The sequence below is a fragment of the Oncorhynchus keta genome, chromosome 2 (assembly GCF_023373465.1).
Source record: "Oncorhynchus keta strain PuntledgeMale-10-30-2019 chromosome 2, Oket_V2, whole genome shotgun sequence".
Taxonomy (NCBI): Eukaryota; Metazoa; Chordata; class Actinopteri; order Salmoniformes; family Salmonidae; genus Oncorhynchus; species Oncorhynchus keta.
The window spans coordinates 77,197,430-77,222,752 of NC_068422.1; the positions used below are offsets into that span (position 1 = coordinate 77,197,430).

The 25,323-nt window shown below is 48.6% G+C and overlaps 1 protein-coding gene and 1 non-coding gene across 2 annotated transcripts; both read left to right on the forward strand.

Annotated features, from left to right (window-relative positions):
- Positions 1 to 25,227, forward strand: LOC118383670 (importin-7-like). Its single transcript, XM_052484204.1, has 24 exons — positions 1 to 204; positions 7,784 to 7,865; positions 15,762 to 15,915; positions 16,040 to 16,198; positions 16,340 to 16,496; positions 16,849 to 16,938; positions 17,121 to 17,215; positions 17,576 to 17,660; positions 17,815 to 18,049; positions 18,231 to 18,307; positions 19,193 to 19,309; positions 19,525 to 19,614; positions 20,315 to 20,480; positions 20,645 to 20,805; positions 21,012 to 21,140; positions 21,733 to 21,799; positions 21,946 to 22,071; positions 22,174 to 22,271; positions 22,369 to 22,464; positions 22,581 to 22,801; positions 22,939 to 23,147; positions 23,327 to 23,533; positions 23,944 to 24,060; positions 24,190 to 25,227. The coding sequence occupies exons 1-24, from the start codon at positions 121 to 123 to the stop codon at positions 24,288 to 24,290; spliced, it is 3,123 nt and encodes a 1,040-aa protein (XP_052340164.1). The 5' UTR covers positions 1 to 120; the 3' UTR covers positions 24,291 to 25,227.
- On the forward strand, positions 18,826 to 18,994 carry LOC118383671 (small nucleolar RNA SNORA23). Its single transcript, XR_004825673.1, has one exon. It is a non-coding gene; the product is annotated as a small nucleolar RNA SNORA23 (small nucleolar RNA).
- Positions 25,228 to 25,323: the final 96 nt, after the last annotated feature.

Sequence of the window (25,323 nt, forward strand, 5' to 3'; positions counted from 1 at the left end):
GGTACTTCATTCACTTCTTCCTTTCGCGCCGGTAACTGAAGAGCCGTGCGTCCATGTGCGCATTGACTGGGAATTCATAGACCACAGAAATATTGAATCCGAGCCATACCAGATTTAGCTATGGATCCGAACGTATTGATCGAGGCCCTTCGGGGTACCATGGACCCAAACTTGCGTGAGGCCGCGGAGAGACAGCTGAACGAGGTAAAAACTTGTGATGGTGCTAATCGGGCCTCTTCTGTTGTGTCACACATCAAAGATGAAATGGAGTCCTCCAAGCTTGTGGTTGTGGGAGACCAGAGTCAGTCCAGAACTTTGACAGATCAAATATTCTCTGTTCAACATATGTTTCGGTGAATACATATGACTTTTGCCGTTACGGGTGTAATATCAAAGTTTCGAATTATATTTGAACACCAAGATCGGCAACTCCAAGCGAATCTACCCCGTGTACCCGCAGTTGGTTCTTTAAAAACGTGCGGAAGTTAGCATTAGCTTCCTTGATAATTAGCTGCTAGCTACGCAGTAAAAAGCCTTTTTGCACAATGCTTGCTTTTGGCCTAGCTGATGTATCATGTTTGAATCGTTGGAAAGACACATTTTTTGCCATTATTTATAAAAGTTTGGTCTAAACTAACTAAATCATGCGATATAGTATACGAATGTAAGTAGCGTTTGCTAAAAGTTCGAAAATCTGTATTAGCAAGTTGGCTAAGTGAATCACGTGTCAGGTGTATTTTTTAAATTTTACTGCTGACATGCACAGCAATAATGCTAACTAGCTAGCCCGTTGATTTTAGATATCTATAACTAAACTGGTTGGTAACATTTTGGCTGACTAATCGGACAAATTGACAGGTGTAACGTTAGTTATTCAAGCTTTTATCATCAAACTACGTTCCTATCATTAGGTAGCTAATGTTACATTATTATTTAGCTTGCTGGCTTTGACTTCCATGAACGTAGCTGACTAGCAAGCTAACTAAAATTTGCTAACTAGCTAGGTAGGTTTGATTTATCCAACGTTAGTTAACTTGCAAGACACAACGTAAACAATAGCAATCATTATTAATAATAGCAACGCATTTATTAACGTGGCAAACGTTTTGTTTGTACATCATTTGTGAATGGGAAAGTGAATGTTCGCTGGCTAGCGCTACGTTAGCAACCTTTTGCGGCTAGTGTTACATCAATTACATTGAGTCATTCGATGAGCTGTCCGCGTGCGCAAATTCTTTAGCTAATGTTAGTCTTACAAATTAAATAGCCAGCTATGTGCAACATGGCCTATTATCATTGTCTAGATGTCGACTATATGTCAAATGTAGACGTGCCATTGATAACTAACATATACGGACGGCGTGAATTATTTTAGTCACATAGTTAGCCATGTTTCGCTCGCTAGCTTGCAGGAGGAAGTCTTGGGCAAGTGTCAAATATACTCTGGTCTGTTATCGGCTATGATATCCTTAGAACGATAGATGTACGGTGTTGTCATGTAACTGGGGTTTAGGTGAACTTTAAAGTCAAGTTGTTGTTTCTGTGATATGTCCATATTGTGTGTCATCAGCTCGAACGTAGTATTAGCTAACTTTAGTTTGATAAGAGTAGGCCTAACAAGGCTCAAAAATAAAATGTACAGTCGTGGCCAAAAGTTGAGAATGACACAAATATTAATTTCCACAAAATTTGCTGCAGTGTCTAGATAATTTGTCAGATGTTACTATGGAATACTGAAGTATAATTACAAGCATTTTATAAGTGTCAAAGGCTTTTATTGACAATTACATGAAGTTGATGCAAAGAGTCAATATTTACAGTGTTGATCCTTCTTTTTCAAGACCTCTGCAATCTGCCCTGGCATGCTGTCAATTAACTTCTGGGCCACGTCCTGACTGATGGCAGCCCATTCTTGCATAATCAATGCTTGGAGTTTGTCAGAATTTGTGGGGTTTTGTTTGTCCACCCGCCTCTTGAGGATTGACCACAAGTTCTCAATGGGATTATGGTCTGGGGAGTTTCCTGGCCATGGACCCAAAATATTGATGTTTTGTTCCCCGAGCCACTTAGTTATTACTTTTGCCTTATGGCAAGGTGCTCCATCGTGCTGGAAAATGCATTGTTCGTCACCAAACTGTTCCTGGGTGGTTGGGTGAAGTTGCTCTTGGAGGATGTGTTGGTACCATTCTTTATTCGTGGCTGTGTTCTGAAGCAGAATTGTGAGTGAGCCCATTCCCTTGGCTGAGAAGCAACCCCATACATGAATGGTCTCAGGATGCTTTACTGTTGGCATGACACAGGACTGATGGTAGCGCTCACCTTGTCTTCTCCGGACAAGCTTTTTTACGGATGCCCCAAACAATCGGAACGGGGATTCATCAGAGAAAATGACTTTACACCAGTCCTCAGAAGTCCAATCCATGTACCTTTTGCAGAATATTAGTATGTCCCTGGTGTTTTTCCTGGAGAGAAGTGGCTTCTTTGCTGCCCATCTTGACACCAGGCCATCCTCCAAACGTCTTTGCCTCACTGTGTGTGCAGATGCTCTCACACCTGCCTGCTGCCATTCCTGAGCAAGCTCTGTACTGGTGGGGCCCCAATCCCGCAGCTGAATCAACTTTAGGAGATGGTCCTGGTGCTTGCTGGACTTTCTTGGGCGCCCTGAAGCCTTCACAACAATTGAACCCCTCTCCTTGAAGTTCTTGAGATCCGATAAATTATTGATTTAGGTGCAATCTTACTGGCAGCAATATCCTTGCCTGTGAAGCCCTTTTTGTGCAAAGCAATGATGACTGCATGTGTTTCCTTACAGGTAACCATGGTTGACAGAGGAAGAACAATGATTCTAAGCACCACCCTCCTTTTGAAGCTTCCAGTCTGTTATTCGAACTCAATCAGAATAACAAGAGTGATCTCCAGCCTTGTCAACACTCACACCTGTGTTTAAGAGAGAATCACTGACATGTCAGCTGGTCCTTTTGTGGCAGGGCTGATATGCAATGGAAAAGTTTTGGGGATTCAGTTCATTTGCATGGCAAAGAGGGACTTTGCAATTAATTGCATTTCATCTGATCACTTTTCATAACATTCTGGAGTATATGCAAATTGCCATCATACAAATTGAGGCAGCAGACTTGGTGAAAATAATAGTGTCTTTCTCAACTTTTGGCCACAACTGTACATGAACATCTCCACTCAACAATCTAAGGTCGTTTTGTTTTTCGTGACAACAGAATATACAGTGCCCGGATTTTCAATCCACAGAACAAGAATGTACAGTTGGATTGTTAGATCTGAGTCATGTTGTGTGGTATCCAGGGAGAGGTCTTGAGTGCATTATCTACCGGGAAAGGAGGGTAGTAGGCTATTTTTCCTATCTTACATTTGACTCATCTGGAGCAGTTAAGCCTGAACAGTATTCATTTAATATAGCAAGTGATATAAGGATATGTGGGGGGGGCAAAGCATTGAGACCCATTTTCATTCCCGAATCCCTGAGCTGACAAGGTTAAACATCTGTCGTTCTGCCCATGAACAAGGCAGTTAACCCACTGTTCCTAGGCCGTCATTGAAAATAAGAATTTGTTCTTAGCTGACTTGCCTAGTTAAATCAAATAAAAAAACTTATGTGATCAATGATAATGTAAAAAGTATGCTGCACTCTTGTACAGTGGGGCAAAAAAGTATTTAGTCAGCCACCAATTGTGCAAGTTCCCCGACTTAAAAAGATGAGAGGCCTGTAATTTTCATCATGGGTACACTTCAACTATGACAGACAAAATGAGGGGGGGAAATCCAGAAAATCACATTGTAGGATTTTGAATGAATATATTTGCAAATTATGGTGGAAAATAAGTATTTGGTCACCTACAAACATGCAAGATTTCTGTCTCTCACAGATCTGTAACTTCTTCTTTAAGGGGCTCCTCTGTCCTCCACTCGTTACCTGTATTAATGGCACCTGTTTGAACATGTTATCAGTATAAAAGACACCTGTTCACAACCTCAAACAGTCACACTCCAAACTCTACAATGGCCAAGACCAAAGAGCTGTCAAAGGACACCAGAAACAAGATTGTAGACCTGCACCAGGCCGGGAAGACTGAATCTGCAATAGGTAAGCAGCTTGTTTTGAAGAAATCAATTGTGGGAGCAATTATTATGAAATGGAAGACATACAAGACCACTGATAATCTCCCTCGATCTGGGGCTCCACGCAAGATCTCACCCCGTGGGGTCAAAATGTTCACAAGAACGGTGAGCAAAAATCCCAGAACCACACGGGGGGACCTAGTGAATGACCTGCAGAGAGCTGGGACCAAAGTAACAAAGCCTACTATCAGTAACACACTACGCCGCCAGGGACTCAAATCCTGCAGTGCCAGATGTGTCCCCCTGCTGAAGCCAGTACATATCCAGGCCCGTCTGAAGTTTGCTAGAGAGCATTTGGATGATCCAGAAGAAGATTGGGAGAATGTCATATGGTCAGATGAAACCAAAATAGAACACATGTCATGTTTAGAGGACAAAGAATACTGAGTTGCATCTAAAGAACACCATACCTACTGTGAAGCATGGGGGTGGAAACATCATGCTTTGGGGCTGTTTTTCTGCAAAGGGACCAGGATGACTGATCAGTGTAAAGGAAAGAATGAATGGGGCCATGTATCGTGAGATTTTGAGTGAAAACCTCCTTCCACCAACAAGGGCATTGAAGATGAAACGTGGCTGGGTCTTTCAGCATGACAATGATACCAAACACACCGCCTGGGCAACGGAGTGGCTTCGTAAGAAGCATTTCAAGGTCCTGGAGTGGCCTAGCCAGTCTCCAGATCTCAACCCCATAGAAAATCTTTGGAGGGAGTTGAAAGTCCGTGTTGCCCAGCAACAGCCCCAAAACATCACTGCTCTAGAGGAGATCTGCATGGAGGAATGGGCCAAAATACCAGCAACAGTGTGTGAACCTTGTGAAGACTTACAGAAAATGTTTGACCTCTGTCATTGCCAACAAAGGGTATATAACAAAGTATTGAGAAACTTTTGTGATTGACCAAATACTTATTTTCCACCATAATTTGCAAATAAATTCATTAAAAATCCTACAGTGTGATTTTCTGGGGGGATTCATTTTGTCTGTCATAGTTGAAGTGTACCTATGATAAATTACAGGCCTCATCTTTTTAAGTGGGAGAACTTGCACAATTGGTGGCTGACTAAATACTTTTTTGTCCCACTATATACTGGATATCTTAATTTTGATCTTTATTAGTTAGTGTCTAGAGATTAGGGACAGGTGACACTCACTGTTTGATGCAGATGCTGCAGCCATGTGGAGGTCTGGATTCTTTTTCTGTGTGTTTATGGGGGTGTTACATTATGTAATGTACCTGTTGCATTAAGGTTTCTTAAACTCTCATACTTGGCATTCTTAAGTAGCTGTATGTGTATAGGCTTCAGCTAACGGAGCTCCATGCCTAAACATAATGGTTATATGGCATTGCTGTCATCATTAAAATTATTTCATAAAGCCCTTTTCACATCAGCCGATGTCACAAAGTGCTGTACAAAAACCCAGTCTAAAACCCCAAACAGCAAGTAATGCAGATTAGAGGTCGGCCGACTATGATTTTTCAACGCTGATACTGATAACGATTATTGGAGGACCAAAAAAAGCCCATATAGATTAGTCGGCCGATGTTCATATTTATATATAATATATATATATTTATATACACATCGTATATTTGTAATAATGACAATTACAACAATACTGCATTAACACGTTAATTTTTTTAAAAAAACTTAATATAATACATAAATAATCATTTATGCTCAAATAAATAATGAAACATGTTCAATATGGTTTAAATAATGCAAAAACAGTGTTGGAGAAGAACGTAGAAGTGCAATATGTGCCATGTAAAAAATAACAAGTTTTAAAAAGGCTACTACTTTAAGTTCTTTGCTCAGAACATGTGAAAGCTGGTGGTTCCATTTAACATGCGTTTTCAATAGTCCCAGGTAAGAATTTTTAGGTAGTATTTATTAGGAATTATAGGACTGTATTTCTCTCTATACCATTTGTATTTCATTTAGCTTTGACTATTGGATGTTCTTATAAGGCACTAGTATTGCCAGCCTAATCTCGGGGAGTTTGTCGGCTTGAAGTTATAAACAGCGCTGTGCTTCAAGCATTGCGAAGAGCTGCTGGCAAACGCAGGAAAGTGCTGTTTGAATTAATGCTTACGAGCCTGCTGCTGCTGCCTACCACTGCTCAGACTGCTATATCAAATCATAGACTTAATTATAATAAAACACAAGGATATACGAGCCTTGGTTTCCTGATTTGACTGTATTAATGACCTATCATTTCGAAAACAAATGAACCGTTCCGTGTTTTATCGAATGGGTGGCATCTAAGTCTAAATATTGCGGTTGCATTGCACAACCTTCAATGTTTTGTCATAATTATGTAAAATTCTGGCAAATTATTTACGGTCTTTGTTAGGAAGAAATTGTATTTTATAACATATGTTTAGTGTTAGCTAGCAACTTACTTTGGCTCTCTGCTGCCCTCGCGTAACAGGTGGTCAGCCTGCCTCGGAGTCTCCTCGTGGAGTGCAATGTAATCGGCCATAATCGGCTTGCAAACATGCCGATTACCGACCGTCATAACTTGAAATCGGCCCCAATTAATCGGCCATGCCGATTAATCGGTCGGCCTCTAATGAAGATGTAGAAGCATGGTGGCTAGGGAAAACTCCCTAGGAAGAAGCCTAGAGGAACCAAGCTCTGAGGGGTGGCCAGTCCTCTTCTGGCTGTGTTGGGTGGCGATTATAACAGTACATAGCCAAGATGTTCAAACGTCCATAGTTGACCAGCAGGGTCAAATAATAATAGTCAGTGGTTGTACGGGGTGCAACAGGTCAGCACCTCAAATGTCAGTTGGCTTTTCATAGCTGGTCATTCTGAGTTAGAGAGAGAAGGTTTGGTAGAGAGAGTTGGAAGCAGCAGGTCCAGGACAAGGTAGCACTTCTGGTGAACAGGTCAGGGATCCATAGCAACAGGCAGAACAGTTGAAACTGTTGATGAATCACTTACCTTAGCCTCCCCCGTTATCGGTCGCTGCTGGGTACTGCAGTCGGCAACAAAGACCGGTAGTGAGGGGTAATTTGGTGCACTAGATAAAATAGTGGGTGTTCGAGGAGTGCTACCCCTCTCTTCTGATTGCATAAACAGAGTACGACCTCCCAGTTTGCAGACTGGCTCCATCCAAGCAGACAGAAGATTACTGGACAGAAAACCCGCAACAGCCACAAACGGAACACTCCCATGACATGTACAGGCCGCTGTCAGAGCTCTACCATCCCATTCTTCACTACACTGATCATGCATACACCATATAGCCCAGGGCAAATGTCTTCCTAAGAACTCTAAAGATGTGCTTTCTAAAGCTGCCACCCTTAAACTTGTCATTGTTGTTTTGTTTACATATATTGTATATTTTACCAATCTATTATATTAAGTGTTTTGCTAGTTTAGGATCTGATAATTATATATGATTGATGTTATGACTATAAATTGGTGTACATTTCAGTCTATGACTGAGAAACCAATTAAACCTACTACTACTAAAGTGGAGCAGCAGCAAGACCAGGTGGACTGGGGACAGCAAGGAGTCAAATGGCTGAAGATGATTGTTTATACACTGTTTTGCTGATATGTAGGTCAAATACACATCAGTGTTTGATATTCATGCATCCTTTCCTGCTTTCATTTACAGGGTCACACCCAGGTGAATTTTGTGTCAGCTCTGCTGCAAGTCACCATGTCTGATCAGTTAGATTTGCCCGTCAGACAAGCAGGTGAGTTTCAGAGGATGGGTATTTATTATGATGATGTGGGGCGGGGTTCTGGGCTCTCTTGCAGATGGAAATTCACCGGAACTGGAAGGTGAGAAGAGTATCTACAACTGTAGCTCAAATGAACTGAGCACGCTTTCTCAAAGATGACCCCTGCCCTGACTGCCACAGCTCCCGCACTGATGACACCAGTCATGTTGTGAAGACTGACCAATTTACCATGAACTTGTACATTTGTTCACCAAGATACACACATGAAAGAAAGAGAAGAAAGGTGTTTTTGTTGTATATGATGCCATCTTTTATTATGCTACTGTTGCAGCTTATTTTATCCTGTCCTATGGCATTGAGATTTCACACTTCTTTTAGTCTGCTAGTGGGCTCCAGTGAAATCTATAGTTGCTTGGCCTGGACAGTGTGTCTCGTCATTGATACAGCTGCCTTTGTTATAAAATAACCTTCCACATGTTTGAGATGCTCCGTGTGAGGGGTTGTTGGTAGCCTGTCCATGTATCACACATGCCACTCTGGTAATGATGTGCAATTATGTTAGGACGATCTGCTCTTGATCAGTGGCTCATTGTCTTTTATTACATTTAAAATGTGTGCCGTCTTCAGGTGGCTACCAGACAGCCTGTCATTTTCAACGTGCTGCTAGACTCCACACTAGCGTATTCAATTGTGCTCACCCATAGCATCATGTCCTAACTTCTATCTTGTCAGTTCTTCTAAATTGTAGTTTGCTTCAACAACACAATAGTAATGTGACTGCCTGGAGGAAAGTATAACATGGCAGCAGCCCATCCTTCCTTATGCTTTGGGTGCTAATCTGTGTGCCTCTTGTCAAACAGATGGCCTGAACATTTCTAAGGAAACCTCTCCAGGAACTGGTGTGTTGAGCAGAAATGCTATCCTTCTTGTGACTGCTCTTTGGCCTGCCATTGAGCCCTGCTGCACCTGACTCCGATTCTGACCAATTGCGTTAAGTTAATGCAGCTGCAATGGTGGCACGCCATTGGTTAACAGATGCTTAAATGTTGGCTTGGCACTTCCACGGGAATTTCTCACTCTGCACGTTGGCCACAAGTTCCGCGGTAAATGAGGCTCATTTGCTGTAATCTGACACAAAGGGAGGAGCTAAGCGATTCTGTAGCTAGCAGGCAAATGTCTGGGATTCCATAAAGGCAGTGCGATCAGACCCAGGTCCCTCTCCTATTGAAGGCAAATGCCTGCCTGCTAATGGCAGATAATAGCATATTTTTTGTCATGGTTAGTTTTTTTTCAAACCTGTCACACTATTATAGGCAATTGCATCATTTGCAATTTCAGGAATCATCTATTCCCTGCCTCATTGTGTGGGCTAGGGTTATGTTGAGTGTTGGACTGGGCAGAGGGGGACATTAATGGGTTGGGGAGGGTGGTTGTGAGGGTTTTGCTGTGTCAGCACTGACTGGCAGGATTATGACTTCCCAGCCAGCGGTCACGTGTCAGCAGTCTGTCTGACCCCTGCCTGGTTTGTCCCTTTCCTATCCACCGCCTGGCCTGTCTCCCCTCTGTCCACCGCCTGGCCTGTCTCCCCTCTGTCCACCGCCTGGCCTGTCTCCCCTCTGTCCACCGCCTGGCCTGTCTCCCCTCTGTCCACCGCCTGGCCTGTCTCCCCTCTGTCCACCGCCTGGCCTGTCTCCCCTCTGTCCACCGCCTGGCCTGTCTCCCCTCTGTCCACCGCCTGGCCTGTCTCCCCTCTGTCCACCGCCTGGCCTGTCTCCCCTCTGTCCACCGCCTGGCCTGTCTCCCCTCTGTCCACCGCCTGGCCTGTCTCCCCTCTGTCCACCGCCTGGCCTGTCTCCCCTCTGTCCACCCTCTGTCCACCGCCTGGCCTGTCTCCCCTCTGTCCACCGCCTGGCCTGTCTCCCCTCTGTCCACCGCCTGGCCTGTCTCCCCTCTGTCCACCGCCTGGCCTGTCTCCCCTCTGTCCACCGCCTGGCCTGTCTCCCCTCTGTCCACCGCCTGGCCTGTCTCCCCTCTGTCCACCGCCTGGCCTGTCACCCCTGGCTCTGTCCACTGTCCGCCTGGCCTGTCTCCCCTCTGTCCACCGCCTGGCCTGTCTCCCCTCTGTCCACCGCCTGGCCTGTCTCCCCTCTGTCCACCGCCTGGCCTGTCTCCCCTCTGTCCACCGCCTGCCTGTCTCCCCTCTGTCTGGCCCCCTCTGTCCACCGCCTGGCCTGTCTCCCCTCTGTCCACCGCCTGGCCTGTCTCCCTCTGTCCACCGCCTGGCCTGTCTCCCCTCTGTCCACCGCCTGGCCTGTCTCCCCTCTGTCCACCGCCTGGCCTGTCTCCCCTCTGTCCACCGCCTGGCCTGTCCCCTCTGTCCACCGCCTGGCCTGTCTCCCCTCTGTCCACCGCCTGGCCTGTCTCCCCTCTGTCCACCGCCTGGCCTGTCTCCCCTCTGTCCACCGCCTGGCCTGTCTCCCCTCTGTCCACCGCCTGGCCCCCCTCTGTCCACCGCCTGGCCTGTCTCCCCTCTGTCCACCGCCTGGCCTGTCCCCTCTGTCCACCGCCTGGCCTGTCTCCCCTCTGTCCACCGCCTGGCCTGTCTCCCCTCTGTCTGGCCTGTCCCTCTGTCCACCGCCTGGCCTGTCTCCCCTCTGTCCACCGCCTGGCCTGTCTCCCCTCTGTCCACCGCCTGGCCTGTCTCCCCTCTGTCCACCGCCTGGCCTGTCTCCCCTCTGTCCACCGCCTGGCCTGTCTCCCCTCTGTCCACCGCCTGGCCTGTCTCCCCTCTGTCCACCGCCTGGCCTGTCTCCCCTCTGTCCACCGCCTGGCCTGTCTCCCCTCTGTCCACCGCCTGGCCGGTCTCCCCTCTGTCCACCGCCTGGCCGGTCTCCCCTCTGTCCACCGCCTGGCCGGTCTCCCCTCTGTCCACCGCCTGGCCGGTCTCCCCTCTGTCCACCGCCTGGCCGGTCTCCCCTCTGTCCACCGCCTGGCCGGTCTCCCCTCTGTCCACCGCCTGGCCGGTCTCCCCTCTGTCCACCGCCTGGCCGGTCTCCCCTCTGTCCACCGCTCTGTCTGTCCACCGCCTGGCCGGTCTCCCCTCTGTCCACCGCCTGGCCGGTCTCCCCTCTGTCCACCGCCTGGCCGGTCTCCCCTCTGTCCACCGCCTGGCCGGTCTCCCCTCTGTCCACCGCCTGGCCGGTCTCCCCTCTGTCCACCGCCTGGCCGGTCTCCCCTCTGTCCACCGCCTGGCCGGTCTCCCCTCTGTCCACCGCCTGGCCGGTCTCCCCTCTGTCCACCGCCTGGCCGGTCTCCCCTCTGTCCACCGCCTGGCCGGTCTCCCTCTGTCCACCGCCTGGCCGGTCTCCTCTGTCCACCGCCTGGCCGGTCTCCCTCTGTCCACCGCCTGGCCGGGTCTCCCTCTGTCCACCGCCTGGCCGGTCTCCCTCTGTCCACCGCCTGGCCGGTCTCCCCTCTGTCCACCGCCTGGCCGGTCTCCCCTCTGTCCACCGCCTGGCCGGTCTCCCCTCTGTCCACCGCCTGGCCGGTCTCCCCTCTGTCCACCGCCTGGCCGGTCTCCCCTCTGTCCACCGCCTGGCCGGTCTCCCCTCTGTCCACCGCCTGGCCGGTCTCCCCTCTGTCCACCGCCTGGCCGGTCTCCCCTCTGTCCACCGCCTGGCCGGTCTCCCCTCTGTCCACCGCCTGGCCGGTCTCCCCTCTGTCCACCGCCTGGCCGGTCTCCCCTCTGTCCACCGCCTGGCCGGTCTCCCCTCTGTCCACCGCCTGGCCGGTCTCCCTCTGTCCACCGCCTGGCCGGTCTCCCTCTGTCCACCGCCTGGCCGGTCTCCCCTCTGTCCACCGCCTGGCCGGTCTCCCCTCTGTCCACCGCCTGGCCGGTCTCCCCTCTGTCCACCGCCTGGCCGGTCTCCCCTCTGTCCACCGCCTGGCCGGTCTCCCCTCTGTCCACCGCCTGGCCGGTCTCCCCTCTGTCCACCGCCTGGCCGGTCTCCCTCTGTCCACCGCCTGGCCGGTCTCCCCTCTGTCCACCGCCTGGCCGGTCTCCCCTCTGTCCACCGCCTGGCCGGTCTCCCCTCTGTCCACCGCCTGGCCGGTCTCCCCTCTGTCCACCGCCTGGCGGTCTCCCCTCTGTCCACCGCCTGGCCGGTCTCCCCTCTGTCCACCGCCTGGCCGGTCTCCCCTCTGTCCACCGCCTGGCCGGTCTCCCCTCTGTCCACCGCCTGGCCGGTCTCCCCTCTGTCCACCGCCTGGCCGGTCTCCCCTCTGTCCACCGCCTGGCCGGTCTCCCTCTGTCCACCGCCTGGCCGGTCTCCCCTCTGTCCACCGCCTGGCCGGTCTCCCCTCTGTCCACCGCCTGGCCGGTCTCCCCTCTGTCCACCGCCTGGCCGGTCTCCCCTCTGTCTCCCCTCTGTCCACCGCCTGGCCGGTCTCCCCTCTGTCCACCGCCTGGCCGGTCTCCCTCTGTCCACCGCCTGGCCGGTCTCCCTCTGTCCACCGCCTGGCCGGTCTCCCCTCTGTCCACCGCCTGGCCGGTCTCCCCTCTGTCCACCGCCTGGCCGGTCTCCTCTGTCCACCGCCTGGCCGGTCTCCCCTCTGTCCACCGCCTGGCCGGTCTCCCCTCTGTCCACCGCCTGGCCGGTCTCCCTCTGTCCACCGCCTGGCCGGTCTCCCTCTGTCCACCGCCTGGCCGGTCTCCCCTCTGTCCACCGCCTGGCCGGTCTCCCTCTGTCCACCGCCTGGCCGGTCTCCCCTCTGTCCACCGCCTGGCCGGTCTCCCTCTGTCCACCGCCTGGCCGGTCTCCCTCTGTCCACCGCCTGGCCGGTCTCCCCTCTGTCCACCGCCTGGCCGGTCTCCCCTCTGTCCACCGCCTGGCCGGTCTCCCTCTGTCCACCGCCTGGCCGGTCTCCCCTCTGTCCACCGCCTGGCCGGTCTCCCTCTGTCCACCGCCTGGCCGGTCTCCCCTCTGTCCACCGCCTGGCCGGTCTCCCCTCTGTCCACCGCCTGGCCGGTCTCCCCTCTGTCCACCGCCTGGCCGGTCTCCCTCTGTCCACCGCCTGGCCGGTCTCCCTCTGTCCACCGCCTGGCCGGTCTCCCCTCTGTCCACCGCCTGGCCGGTCTCCCCTCTGTCCACCGCCTGGCCGGTCTCCCCTCTGTCCACCGCCTGGCCGGTCTCCCCTCTGTCCACCGCCTGGCCGGTCTCCCCTCTGTCCACCGCCTGGCCGGTCTCCCCTCTGTCCACCGCCTGGCCGGTCTCCCCTCTGTCCACCGCCTGGCCGGTCTCCCCTCTGTCCACCGCCTGGCCGGTCTCCCCTCTGTCCACCGCCTGGCCGGTCTCCCCTCTGTCCACCGCCTGGCCGGTCTCCCCTCTGTCCACCGCCTGGCCGGTCTCCCCTCTGTCCACCGCCTGGCCGGTCTCCCCTCTGTCCACCGCCTGGCCGGTCTCCCCTCCGTCCACCGCCCCGGCCTGCCTGCGAGCCACTGACCTCAGACGCTCCATTGTGGCTCTGTAGAATAATTCACACCCGTACTCCAAATTCGGAGGGGGAACACGAGAGGGGGAACTATTGCAAACACCTAACTAAATTACACTTTTACACTTCTGTTCTATGACTCACTTAAGGAATTAGGCCTCTTTCTGCTGCTCCGATTTTATCAGTTGAAGATGGAGGCAGAGATGTGAGCTGTAATTTCAGGGGGTAGAGGAAGGATGAATATTTGAGTGACTCCTTGTTTGGATGGGGGGTGCTAATGAACAGGGCCATGCTAGTGTGTTGAGACCGAGGAGAGGTGTGGGCTCTTCAAGGGGCCTAGAAGTACTCCTCTTATTCCCCTGGCCGACTGCTACTCCCTCTCAGCCTGAGCACAACATGAGAGGAGGCACAGTGAATGGGCTGGTCATGAGATCCACTGCTGCTATCTAGGCTGATGGACTCTTTCACACCTCCCAATGTCACACTGACTCACTCTAACAATTTAGAGATCTCCCTGATATTAAGTGATTTAAAGAGATGTGGGGAATATTGTGCCACTTTAACCAGCTGCAATTCCATGGAAATCCATAGGAATTGGAAGGGTTAAATTTAAACCCCATTATCAAAGCAGATTTTTACTTCAATATCATATGATTTGCATTAATTAAATCTAAGGGGGTGGAATACCAGCTGTACAGTGCATTCGGAAGTAGTCAGACCCCTCCCGTTTCCACGTTTTGTTACATTAGTCTTATTCTAAAATACATTAAATAAAAACATTTCCTCATCAATCTACCCTCAATGACAAAGCGGGGGGAATTATATATTTTTTTAACTGTCTGCAATTATATGAAGAAAAAATCTTATATACATAAGTATTCAGACCCTTAGCAACGAGACATGAAATTGAGCTCAGGTGCATCCTGTTTCCATTGATCATCATTGAGATGTTTCTACAACTTGATTGGAACCTGTGGTAAATTCAATTTATTAGACATGATTTGGAAAGGCACACACCTGTCTATATAAGTCCCACAGTTGACAGTGCATGTCAGAGCAAAAACCAAGCCATGAGGTAGAAGGAATTGTCCGTAGAGCTCCGGGACAGGATTGTGTCGAGGCACAGATCTGAGGAAGAGTACCAAAACGTTTCCGCAGCATTGAAGGTCCCCACGAACACAGTGGCCTCCATCATTCTTAAATGGATGAAGTTTGGAACCACCCAGACTCTTCCTAGAGCTGGCAGCCCAGCCAAACTGAGCATTTGGGAGAAGGGCCTTGGTCAGGGAGGTAACCAAGAACCCGATTGTCACTCTGACAGAGCTCTAGAGTTCCTCTGTAGAGATGGGAGAACCTTTCAGAAGGACAACCATCTCTGCAGCACTCCAACAATCAGGCCTTTATGGTAGAGTTGCCAGACGAAAGCCACTCCCCAGTAAAAGGCATATGGCTGCACGCTTGGAGTTTGCCAAAAGGCACCTAAAGGACTCTCAAACCATGAGAAACAAGATTCTCTGGTCTGATGAAACCAAGATTGACCTCACGTCAATTGCTCAGCACCTGGCCAATACCATCCCTACGTGGCAGGTACTGGGAGACTAGTCAGCATCGAAGGAAAGATGAACAGAGCAGAGACCTTGATGATAACCTGCTCCAGAGCGCTCATGGCCTCAGACTAGGGCCAAGGTTCACCTTCCAACGTGACAACGACCCTAACTAAGCACACAGCCGAGACGACAACTGAGTGGCTTCGGTACAAGTCTCAATGTCTTTGAGACCTGACAATAGCTGTGTATCAACGCTCCCCATCCAACCTAACATAGCTTGAGAGGATCTGAAGAGAAGAATGCAAGGAACTCTCCAAAAACAGGTGTGCCAAGCTTGTAGCGTCATACCAAGTAAGACTCAAGGCTGTAATCGCTGCCAAAGGTGCATCAACAAAGTACTGAGTAAAGAGTCTAAATACTAATGTAGTCAGGGTAGCCTAGTGGTTAGAGCGTTGGACTAGTAACCGGAAGGTTGCAAGTTCAAACCCCCGAGCTGACAAGGTACAAGTCTGTCGTTCTGCCCCTGAACAGGCAGTTAACCCACTGTTCCTAGGCCGTCATTGAAAATAAGAATTTGTTCTCAACTGACTTGACTAGTTAAATAAAGGTCAGGGGGAAAAAATGTGATATTTCAGTTTATTATTAATAAATGTGCAATTTCTGTAAATTTTATTTTGTCATTATGGAGTATTTTGAGGAGGGGGACCATTTCAATCAATTTTGCAATAAGGCTGTTACGTAACAGAATGTGGAAAAAGTTACGGGGTCTGAATACTTTGCGAATGCGCTGTATGTAATCCAATATTAATATGATCTCTATGAAGCCTGTCTTGTGTTTAGTCAGTTGAATGTCCCCCTCTCCCCTCCCCAGGGGTGATCTACCTAAAGAACATGGTGACCCAGCACTGGAGCGAGGGGGACGGTACCAGCACGGAGACTCCTGTCAATAACATACCAGAGGAGGACAGGCAGTTTATCCGTGACAACATTGTGGAGGCAATCATCCACTCCCCCGAGCGCATCAGGTAACTGACCACCACCCTGTGGCTGCTCAGCTCACTGCACAGCGCCAGAAGAGGGGGGATGGGGGTAGAGGTAGCTCTGCTCAACCAGGTCGTCTTCCAACCTTTCTCCTCTCTAACCCTTCAGAGTGCAGCTGACGACATGCATCCACCACATGATTAAACAAGACTACCCCGGCAAGTGGACTGCCATCGTGGACAAGATTGGCTTCTACCTGCAGTCAGATAACAGTGCCGGCTGGCTGGGCATCCTGCTCTGCCTCTACCAGCTGGTTAAAAACTATGAGTAAGGACTCCTTGTTTTAGAGTGACCATGTTTGTGTCCCAACCATTTAGGGAATGGGGTGCCATTTGGAACAGAGACTGTATTATAGAGCTGTTTGCTATGTCTTCGGGTGGCTGATGTTTCTGATTGTGTGTTTGACAGGTACAAGAAGCCAGACGAGCGCAGTCCTCTGGTGGCGGCCATGCAGATCTTCATGCCCATGCTGAAGGACCGCTTCATCCAGCTGCTCCCTGACCCTTCCAGTGAATCTGTCCTGGTGCAAAAACAGATCTTCAAGATCCTCTACGCCCTCTTCCAGGTACTACTGACCATATCTGTCACGCTCACCTTAGAAGTTGTGTATATGTTAGTCTGTGTTGATTGTATAGTGAGTGTATGGTACTTGTCTAAATGTGGATGTATAGCTGTAGTGTCCAGGTATTTAGCTACTACTTCCATAATACTGGGTTTGGAGATGGGTCTATTATGGTTGTCTTGTAGGAGGGGGAGGGCTGAGGACCATCTGGTCCATGTCAGGGCCACTGGGCTAGACCTGTCCCCCTCAGCATGCCAGACTGCACTGCTGTCTAGGGTTTTCTGTCTGTCCATTGGAACGACTACAAAGCTTTTTGAATTGAATAGACAGGGTTTCCCCTTTTCTCTGTCCACAGTATAACCTCCCCCTGGAGCTGATCAACCGACAGAACCTGACTGAGTGGATGGAGATCCTGAAGACAGTGGTGGACAGAGACGTGCCTCCGGTGAGGGCAGATTTACTGTGGTAGGGCAAGGAGGGGAGCACAAATAGGTTGACTGCAAATCAAGTAGCTCCCAAACAGATTAGCTGTAGTTTGTTTGCTTTATTTTAATTGCTGCTAGTTAAAAGAGCTGATTTTTATTTTTCTCTCTCTTTCTCTCCTCCTTCCCCGTCTGTGCCTCACAGGAGACCTTGCAGGTGGATGAGGACGAGAGACCTGAGCTGCCCTGGTGGAAGTGTAAGAAGTGGGCCCTCCACATCCTAGCCAGGCTCTTTGAGAGGTAAGCCTACTCAACCCACCCCAGCACACTGTCACTGTACTACACTGAGTGTACAGAACATTATGAACACCTACTCTTTCCATGAGACTGACCAGGTGAAAGTGATAACCCCTTAATGATGTCACTTATCATTATTACCTGTCTGGTGGATGGATTATCTTGACAAAGGAGAAATGCTCACTAGGAGGGATGTAAAACAAATGTGTGCACAAAATTGGAGAGTAACCTTTTGTGCATATGGAAAATGTCTGGGATCTTAATTTTCAGCTCATGAAACATGGGACCAACACTTTACGTGTTGTGTTTATATTTTGGTTCAGTGTATATTTACATGTGAAAGCATCTTTAATCCCCTCCCAGGTATGGCAGCCCAGGCAACACTACCAAAGAGTACACAGAGTTTGCCGATCTCTTCCTCAAGGGATACGCAGTGGCAGCACAACAGGTGAGAGGCCAAGGCCGCTCTTGGCTTTGTCTGAGCTAAAAGATGTGTGATGCATGACTGGGATTGACTGAGGGACAGAAGGTTGCCTTTCAACTGTGTCTGTCTGCATGGGAGCCTGATCTCAACCAGAGGGAACTGATTTGTCTGTCTATAGGTGCTGCTGAAGGTCTTATATCAGTACAAGGAGAAGCAATACGTGGCTCCCAGAGTCCTCCAGCAGACACTCAACTATATTAACCAGGGAATCGCACACGCTGTCACCTGGAAGAACCTGAAGCCACATATCCAGGGCATCATTCAGGACGTGGTTTTCCCCCTCATGTGCTACACGGACAGTGACCAGGAGTTGTGGGAGGAGGACCCATACGAGTACATTCGCATGAAGTTTGGTAAGCGCCATTCTTGTTTACGGAATATTTCTTTGATTTCCAAAGGGTTTATCATCCAGAAGGAATGTCCTGGAATCAGACTGCCTGGAAGTGATCAGTTCAAAGATTTAACTGTGTAAAGCTTTTCTAACAAACCAATGCAATGTGCCATCTGATCTACTGACTGTCTGTCCTGTCTCAGATGTGTTCGAGGATTTCATCTCTCCCACCACGGCAGCTCAGACCCTGCTCTTCACCTCCTGCAACAAGAGGAAAGAAGTGAGTTGTGGTTCTGATGTGAAAGCCGAGTCCTCCTGGTCCTGGCAGGGTCAACAGCCTGCCATGATGTGATCCTGTTTCATCCCAAATGGTACCCTATTCCCTATATAGTGCACTACTAATTTCTTCCGCCCAGAACCCTGTTCAAAAGTAGTGCACTATATTGGGAATGGGGTGCTATTTGGGACGCATGGCCCGGTGCCTGTTTTATTTTATTTTTTCTCTCTCTACTGGCCTCACTCCTGCCCTTATTTATGGCCTTGCCCATTCCTCCGCCCTGTCCTGCTGTGGATCTCATTAGCGCCCTGTTGCTGAAAACAACAGTACAGAGCTGTTGGAACCGGTCTGTGGACGTGTTGAGCCAGGAGAACACTGGCAAACAAAGGAGCATAGCTGGGAGAAAGCACTACTTTAGTTTCTGTAGCTCCTTAGTCAGATGTGTTACGTATTACGGCTTTCTTTCTGTTCTAAATGTAAGGTGTTGTTTTGGCGTGTAGTCCAATTCCGTTGTGGCTGTGGGTGAACGGGGTGTGTGGTGCCTGTCCATGTTACGTGCTGTCGTCTGGCTGTGTCTTATAGTCTGTGCGGCGGTGGTCACTCCACACCTGCAGCCATAGAGCCACTGGAGATCATAGTACTGACCTGTGACTCCTCACCACGGGCCAGCCTCCATACTCTCCCAAAAACTCTCCTTGCCTGCATCTCAAATGGCACCCTATTCCCTACATAGTGCACTAACCCATGGGCCCTGGTCAAAAGTAGTGCACTATGCATGGATTAGTGTGCCATTTGGACATATCAGAGGTGTTTGGTGTTAATGTGTAGCAATTAGCCAGGATACACAGAAGCAGCACATTTGACTGAATGCATTTCTTTATTCTCTAGGTTCTTCAGAAAACCATGGGCTTCTGTTATCAGATCCTCACTGAGCCCACCTCTGACCCCAGGAAGAAGGATGGAGCGCTGCACATGATTGGCTCTCTGGCTGAAATTCTGCTCAAGGTGATTAACCCCCAACACCACCTGCTATCTCTTTTCTAGTTGACCTTTGGTCTGACCATGTACTCGTCAGATGAGGTAGCTGACTCGGCGTGTAACTATTTTGCCAAATTGTTTTATCACTTAAGTTCCCTTTATGGCTCCCACGTGGCAGTCAAATACATTAAATGCATTTTTGTTAACCATGATTTTCATTTTCTTCTCTCCCCTGGAAACAGAAAAAGGTCTATAAAGACCAGATGGAGTTCATGCTGCAGAACCACGTCTTCACTCTGTTCCGCAGTGAGCTGGGCTATATGAGAGCCAGAGTAAGTGTCACATTGCCAGATCATTCTGTCCCAGGGCTCCAGTGGGGAGAAGGGGAGAGCATGTGAGCTGATCACCGGACATGCTACCTGTCCCAGACCTGCTGTTTTCAACTGTCTGGAGACGGCAGGAGCGTTAGATACTCTGAATGATCGGCTTTGAAAAGCCAACTGACATTTACTCCTGAGGTGCTGAGCTGTTGCACCCTCGACAACCACTGTGATTATTATTATTTGACCCTGCTGGTCATCTATGAACATTTGAACATCTTGGCCATGTTCTGTTATAATCTCCACCCGACACAGCCAGAAGAGGACTGGCCACCCCTCATAGGCTGGTTCCTCTCTAGGTTTCTTCCTAGGTTCTGGCCTTTTTATAGGGAGTTTTTCCTAGCCACCATGCTTCTACACCTGCATTGCTTGCTGTTTGGAGTTTTGAGCTGCGTTTCTGTACAGCACTTTGACATCAGCTGATGTAAGGGCTTTATAAATACATTTGATTGAGTGTATCAATAATATTAATGACAATGATTTGGTAAAACACCTGTGTTTTCTGACAGTTCTGCCTCTGTCATTGCAGTGGCTTTTCAACTCTTCACAACTTGATGGTTCTAGATAGAAATTCTAGATTTAGGAGAATTCTGCAAAAGTATAGCCAGTTTGTTAACTATGTTAACCACCATCTCTGGTGTTTCCCCCATAGGCCTGTTGGGTCCTTCATTACTTCTGTGAGGTCAAGTTTAAGAGTGACCAGAACCTGCAGACAGCCCTGGAGCTGACCCGCCTCTGCCTGATCAACGACAACGAGATGCCTGTTAAAGTGGAAGCAGCCATCGCCCTGCAGGTCCTCATAAGCAACCAGGAGAAAGGTAGCTAGCTATCTCTCCACTGTCAGACTCAGAAACACACCATAGGTGTATATGGAGTCTTTTTCTTTGCTGAATAACATTAATAGTTAATGTTCTTCTTGAATCCAAATGATATAGCTGATTATCATTAAGTGCTCCTTTGTCATGTTTTTCCTCTTTCCTAGCCAAAGAGTATATCACTCCCTTCATCCGGCCTGTGATGCAGGCCCTTCTGCACATTGTGCGTGAAACGGAGAACGATGACCTCACTAACGTCATCCAGAAGATGATCTGCGAGTACAGCGAAGAGGTCACGCCCATCGCTGTGGAGATGACACAGCACTTGGTGAGAAGTGTGTGCTGTGCCTGACTCATAAAAAGGCCCTGCACAGGAAGTCTCCTTCCTTTGATCAATTTACAGTTCTGTTTGTCAGCCATGGAGAGAGGAAATAAGGTCCAATTACCATCTCTCCTAGTTCCATGTTGGTCTGGTTTTAAAGACTCTACTCTCAGGAAAACCCACTTATGGCTGTTATTCCCGTCTCTCCTCAGGCGATGACCTTCAACCAGGTCATCCAGACGGGGCCTGACGAGGAGGGAGGGGACGACAAGGCGGTGACAGCCATGGGCATCCTCAACACTATCGACACACTGCTCAGTGTGGTGGAGGACCACAAAGAGGTGAGTACAGCCATGGTGTTCTGTCCATGGGGTCTACTTGTACATCAAGCTGTCTCATGCTACAGAAACAGGATATGGGCTCCTGCCCTATTGGCCATTCTAGTTCGGACAAGTCATATTTACTTACAGCCATTCAACCAAACACCCACTCAGTACAGCAACTTCCCTCCCAGCTCATACTGCTGCCTGCCAGCACACTCCCAGCTGCCCACCCGCTCCTGGAAACACACACTGTTCTCTCTTCAAAGTGCGTTGCAGGCTGATGCCTCTAGAAATAGCACTGTGGCTCTCTTCCCGTACGTCCGCCGACGCACAGGACCGTGGGGCTTGGAACCAGCCAACCCAGCAAATGTTGGTCAACAGTTAGATATGTCTTCTTGGTATGCTACTCGTTGTCGTTGACTGTAAAGTAAAGCTGTTGACTTATGACGTTGTTTTTATCAATGTGCCTACCCACAGGTATTTGGTTTTCTGGAAATTACTTGCACAATGAAATCATCAAATATACTCTTTCAACACCACTTGTATGTTCATGGTGAATCTGTGTGTGTGTTCCAGTGCTCTAACTAAATTAATGGGGTTTCTGTTTTAGATCACCCAGCAGCTGGAGGGTATATGTCTGCAGGTGATTGGCACAGTCCTGCAGCAGCACGTCCTGGGTAAGTCTCCCTTGCTCTTCCTTCCTGTCCCACCACATTCCAAACCGGGTGCCTAGAGTCATTTACGTGACTGACTCACTCTGTGGGGGTTGTCCTATGTTTACCTCTTTGACACCCAGCCTGTGTGTGTGTGTGCTGATTTTCAGAGTTCTACGAGGAGATCCTGTCTCTGGCACACAGCCTGACCTGCCAGCAGGTGTCCCAACAGATGTGGCAGCTCCTCCCCTTGGTGTTTGAGGTCTTCCAGCAGGATGGCTTTGACTACTTCACAGGTATACTGCTCACCAACCTGCTAGTCTCAACTTTGCCTGTTATGGTGATTTGACTATTATATACACAAACACTATATTAAATGGGGAATGTGACTATTTCAGACATGATGCCTCTCCTTCACAACTACGTCACGGTTGACACAGACACTCTCCTGTCTGACACTAAATACCTGGAGATAATCTACAGCATGTGCAAGAAGGTACAGTAACTTACAGCCGCTATGCAATTTTTTTCACACATTGGTGGTGTGTATTTTTGCTGGGTGTGAACAAGTTGATCATCTGTTTTCCATGCAGGTTCTGACTGGCGATCCAGGTGAGGATCCAGAGTGTCATGCAGCCAAGCTGTTGGAGGTGGTTATTCTGCAGTGCAAAGGGCGTGGAATTGATCAGGTAAGCGTCTGGCTTCTACACTAAATCTTGTATGGCTACGACTGTATTCAAAGTAACTGCTTTTGAGAAGCACTGTACTATACAGTCACGTTAGACTTTCTTTTCCGCTCCTGCAGGTTGTTCCCTTGTTTGTGGCGGCTGCGCTGGAGAGGCTGACGAGGGAGGTGAAGACCAGTGAACTGAGGACCATGTGTCTGCAAGTGGCCATCGCAGCCCTGTACTACAGCCCCCCTCTGCTGCTCAACACCCTGGAGAACCTGCGCTTCCCAAACAACACTGAGCCCATCACCAACCACTTCATCTCCCAATGGCTCAAAGACGTTGACTGCTTCCTGGGGTAAGACCAGGAAAGATGCTCACGTTTAATATATTTACAGCTCGTCTGGTTTCTCTGGTCCACCATATAGTTTGATATCAAGTAGAGGAAAAATGTACTGTAAGATATAAAAAAAAATATGTAATGTTATTCCCCAGGCTCCACGATAGGAAGATCTGTGTGCTTGGCCTGTGTGCCCTCATTGACTTGGAGCAGAGGCCCCAGGCTGTCAACCAGGTGGCCGGCCAACTGCTTCCCGCAGCCATCCTGCTCTTCAACGGCCTCAAGAGGGCCTACGCCTGTCAAGCAGAGAACGAGAATGAGGATGAAGATGAAGATGGAGATGGAGAGGAGGATGAGGAGAATGGTACGGCATTTGTGCTATCCTCTGAACTCATAAGTCCCATTGTCACACTCCCTTATTTAAGCTTCCTACTATATTGAATAGAACAAAATACAGCTGCAAGGAGCACTTCATTGGTAGATGGTTTGAGTTGTGTTAGTAGATTGATCAGTAATAAATTAATCCATTGTGCCTTTCCTCAGTCGAGCTGGGCAGTGATGAGGATGACATTGATGAGGAGGGCCAGGAGTACTTGGAGATGCTGGCCAAGCATGCAGGAGAGGATGGGGATGATGAGGACTGGGATGAGGACGACGCAGAGGAGACTGCACTGGAGGGCTACACTACAGCTGTAGATGACGAAGACAACCTGGTGGATGAATACCAGATCTTCAAGGCCATACTACAGAGTAAGGAGACCACCTTTCAAGCACACAAAGCTAGTGATGGGTCGTCAAGTTAAGGACACAAATTGGACATAAACAGTGAATAAGTGTTTACACTCACAAATTTGTTTCATAATATTATTAAGGTCTGTTATTTAAAGTGCATTATTATTACAAGATCTTAAGTGATGAAATAATGATTCGGGAACGGGACACTGTCAGTGGTCACTGGATCAGGGTCACGTTCAATTCCCCACAGCAGCATGTTCTTCAGTTGAAGACATCGAGGCATTTGTCTGAGAAGGTTTAAAAACACAATACAAACGAGATCTCGGGATTGAAGACATGAATGCAATATGTTGCTTAAGTGTAAATCATACATAAAAGTGGAGGGGGAACTTAAGTTATGTTAACTATGTTTTTCTCCAACTCAGATATCCAGACCCGTGACCCAGCATGGTACCAGGCACTCACACAAACCCTTGATGAGGAACAAGGAAAACACCTTCATGACATTGGCACACTTGCAGACCAGAGACGGGCAGCACATGGTAAGTAAATGTATCCCCGTCATACAATAAGACAGCTGTTAATTTTTATTTAATTGTTTTAATATCATAGGAAATAAACACTTACCATGTTTGGCCTGTTGTATAATTGCCCTATTTTCTTCATTCTAGAATCCAAAATGATCGAGAAGCACGGCGGATACAAGTTCACAGTGCCAGAAGTGGTGCCAACTAATTTCAACTTTGGAGGCAACGCTCCAGGAATGAATTGAGTCGTCCCTTCTCCCTTTTATTACTCTGACTGATTGTAGTGAAGTGAAAAAAGCTTGTGTTGTTCCCTTAAGTAGTGGTTCCAGAACTGGTTCTTCTCACTGACTCTTCAATCTGACTATCAAATTGGAAATAGCACCAGAAGAAGTGGGAAGACAACCAAATGCAACAAATGGCTGGGAAAACAAACCAAGAACTTGAGCTTGAAGCAAGAGAAAAAACAAGCTCAAAACAACATTGTCTTCTGGGATCCACTGTGGAGGATACTAGGACGGGGACTTTTTTCTTCCCTCTTAAACAAAATGGGAGGGCTTAACAATTTGAAATTGATAATGGGACTAAGTGTTTCATCATTTTCACTGTTTTGGCCAAAAGGCCGTGCGTGATAAGCTTATACCTCTGGCAGTAGTGTTGTCTGTTATTTTCTGCATTAACAAATTCTCATGTTTGTTATGTATATACAAGCCAAGGTTCTTGATTTTTAAGTAGCCTTGCTAAAACAACCAGAGGCATTTGTAAGGTGTCAAGTGTATTCATATGTAGCATATTGGATACTTCATGGCACTATGGTGATGCCTGATCTCTGTAAATTTAATGACTAGCACTTTCATATTGTTCAGGTCTCCTAGCCTTCTGTATCAGACTGCAATTTTTAAATCAATTAAGACCATTTAAAACACAAACCGCTGTAACTTTGGTTACGGTGTAGAATAATGAGTGGCATCACTTTGCTGCTAAAGTGGAAACATTCTAGATTCCTGAAAAAAGAGAATGCTCTTGGTGTTCAGTTTGGATACAAGACGTGTTGTGAGCACAAAGTCAATTGGATGCTTCATTGAAGCATGTACAATTGGACTTGATTGTGAAGGTCTCAAGCATTTGATTGGTGTATGAATGAACCATCTATATACACAACATATTAAAAAAAGTTAAGTTGGAGTGCATGCATTTGACTGTTTACTAACAGCTACACAGTTGTGCACTCGGTAATTTGATTTTGAGCCTATTTCGGGTGGTTGTATACTCTTTCAGATC

Excerpts from the sequence above, each read along its gene's own strand:
- LOC118383670 (XM_052484204.1), top strand. The coding sequence starts at position 121 with ATGGATCCGAACGTATTGATCGAGGCCCTTCGGGGTACCATGGACCCA. Across the intron at positions 7,866-15,761 it reads TTTGCCCGTCAGACAAGCAG|GGGTGATCTACCTAAAGAAC; the intron begins GTGAGTTTCAGA and ends TCCCCTCCCCAG. Across the intron at positions 23,534-23,943 it reads CTTCAAGGCCATACTACAGA|ATATCCAGACCCGTGACCCA; the intron begins GTAAGGAGACCA and ends TCTCCAACTCAG.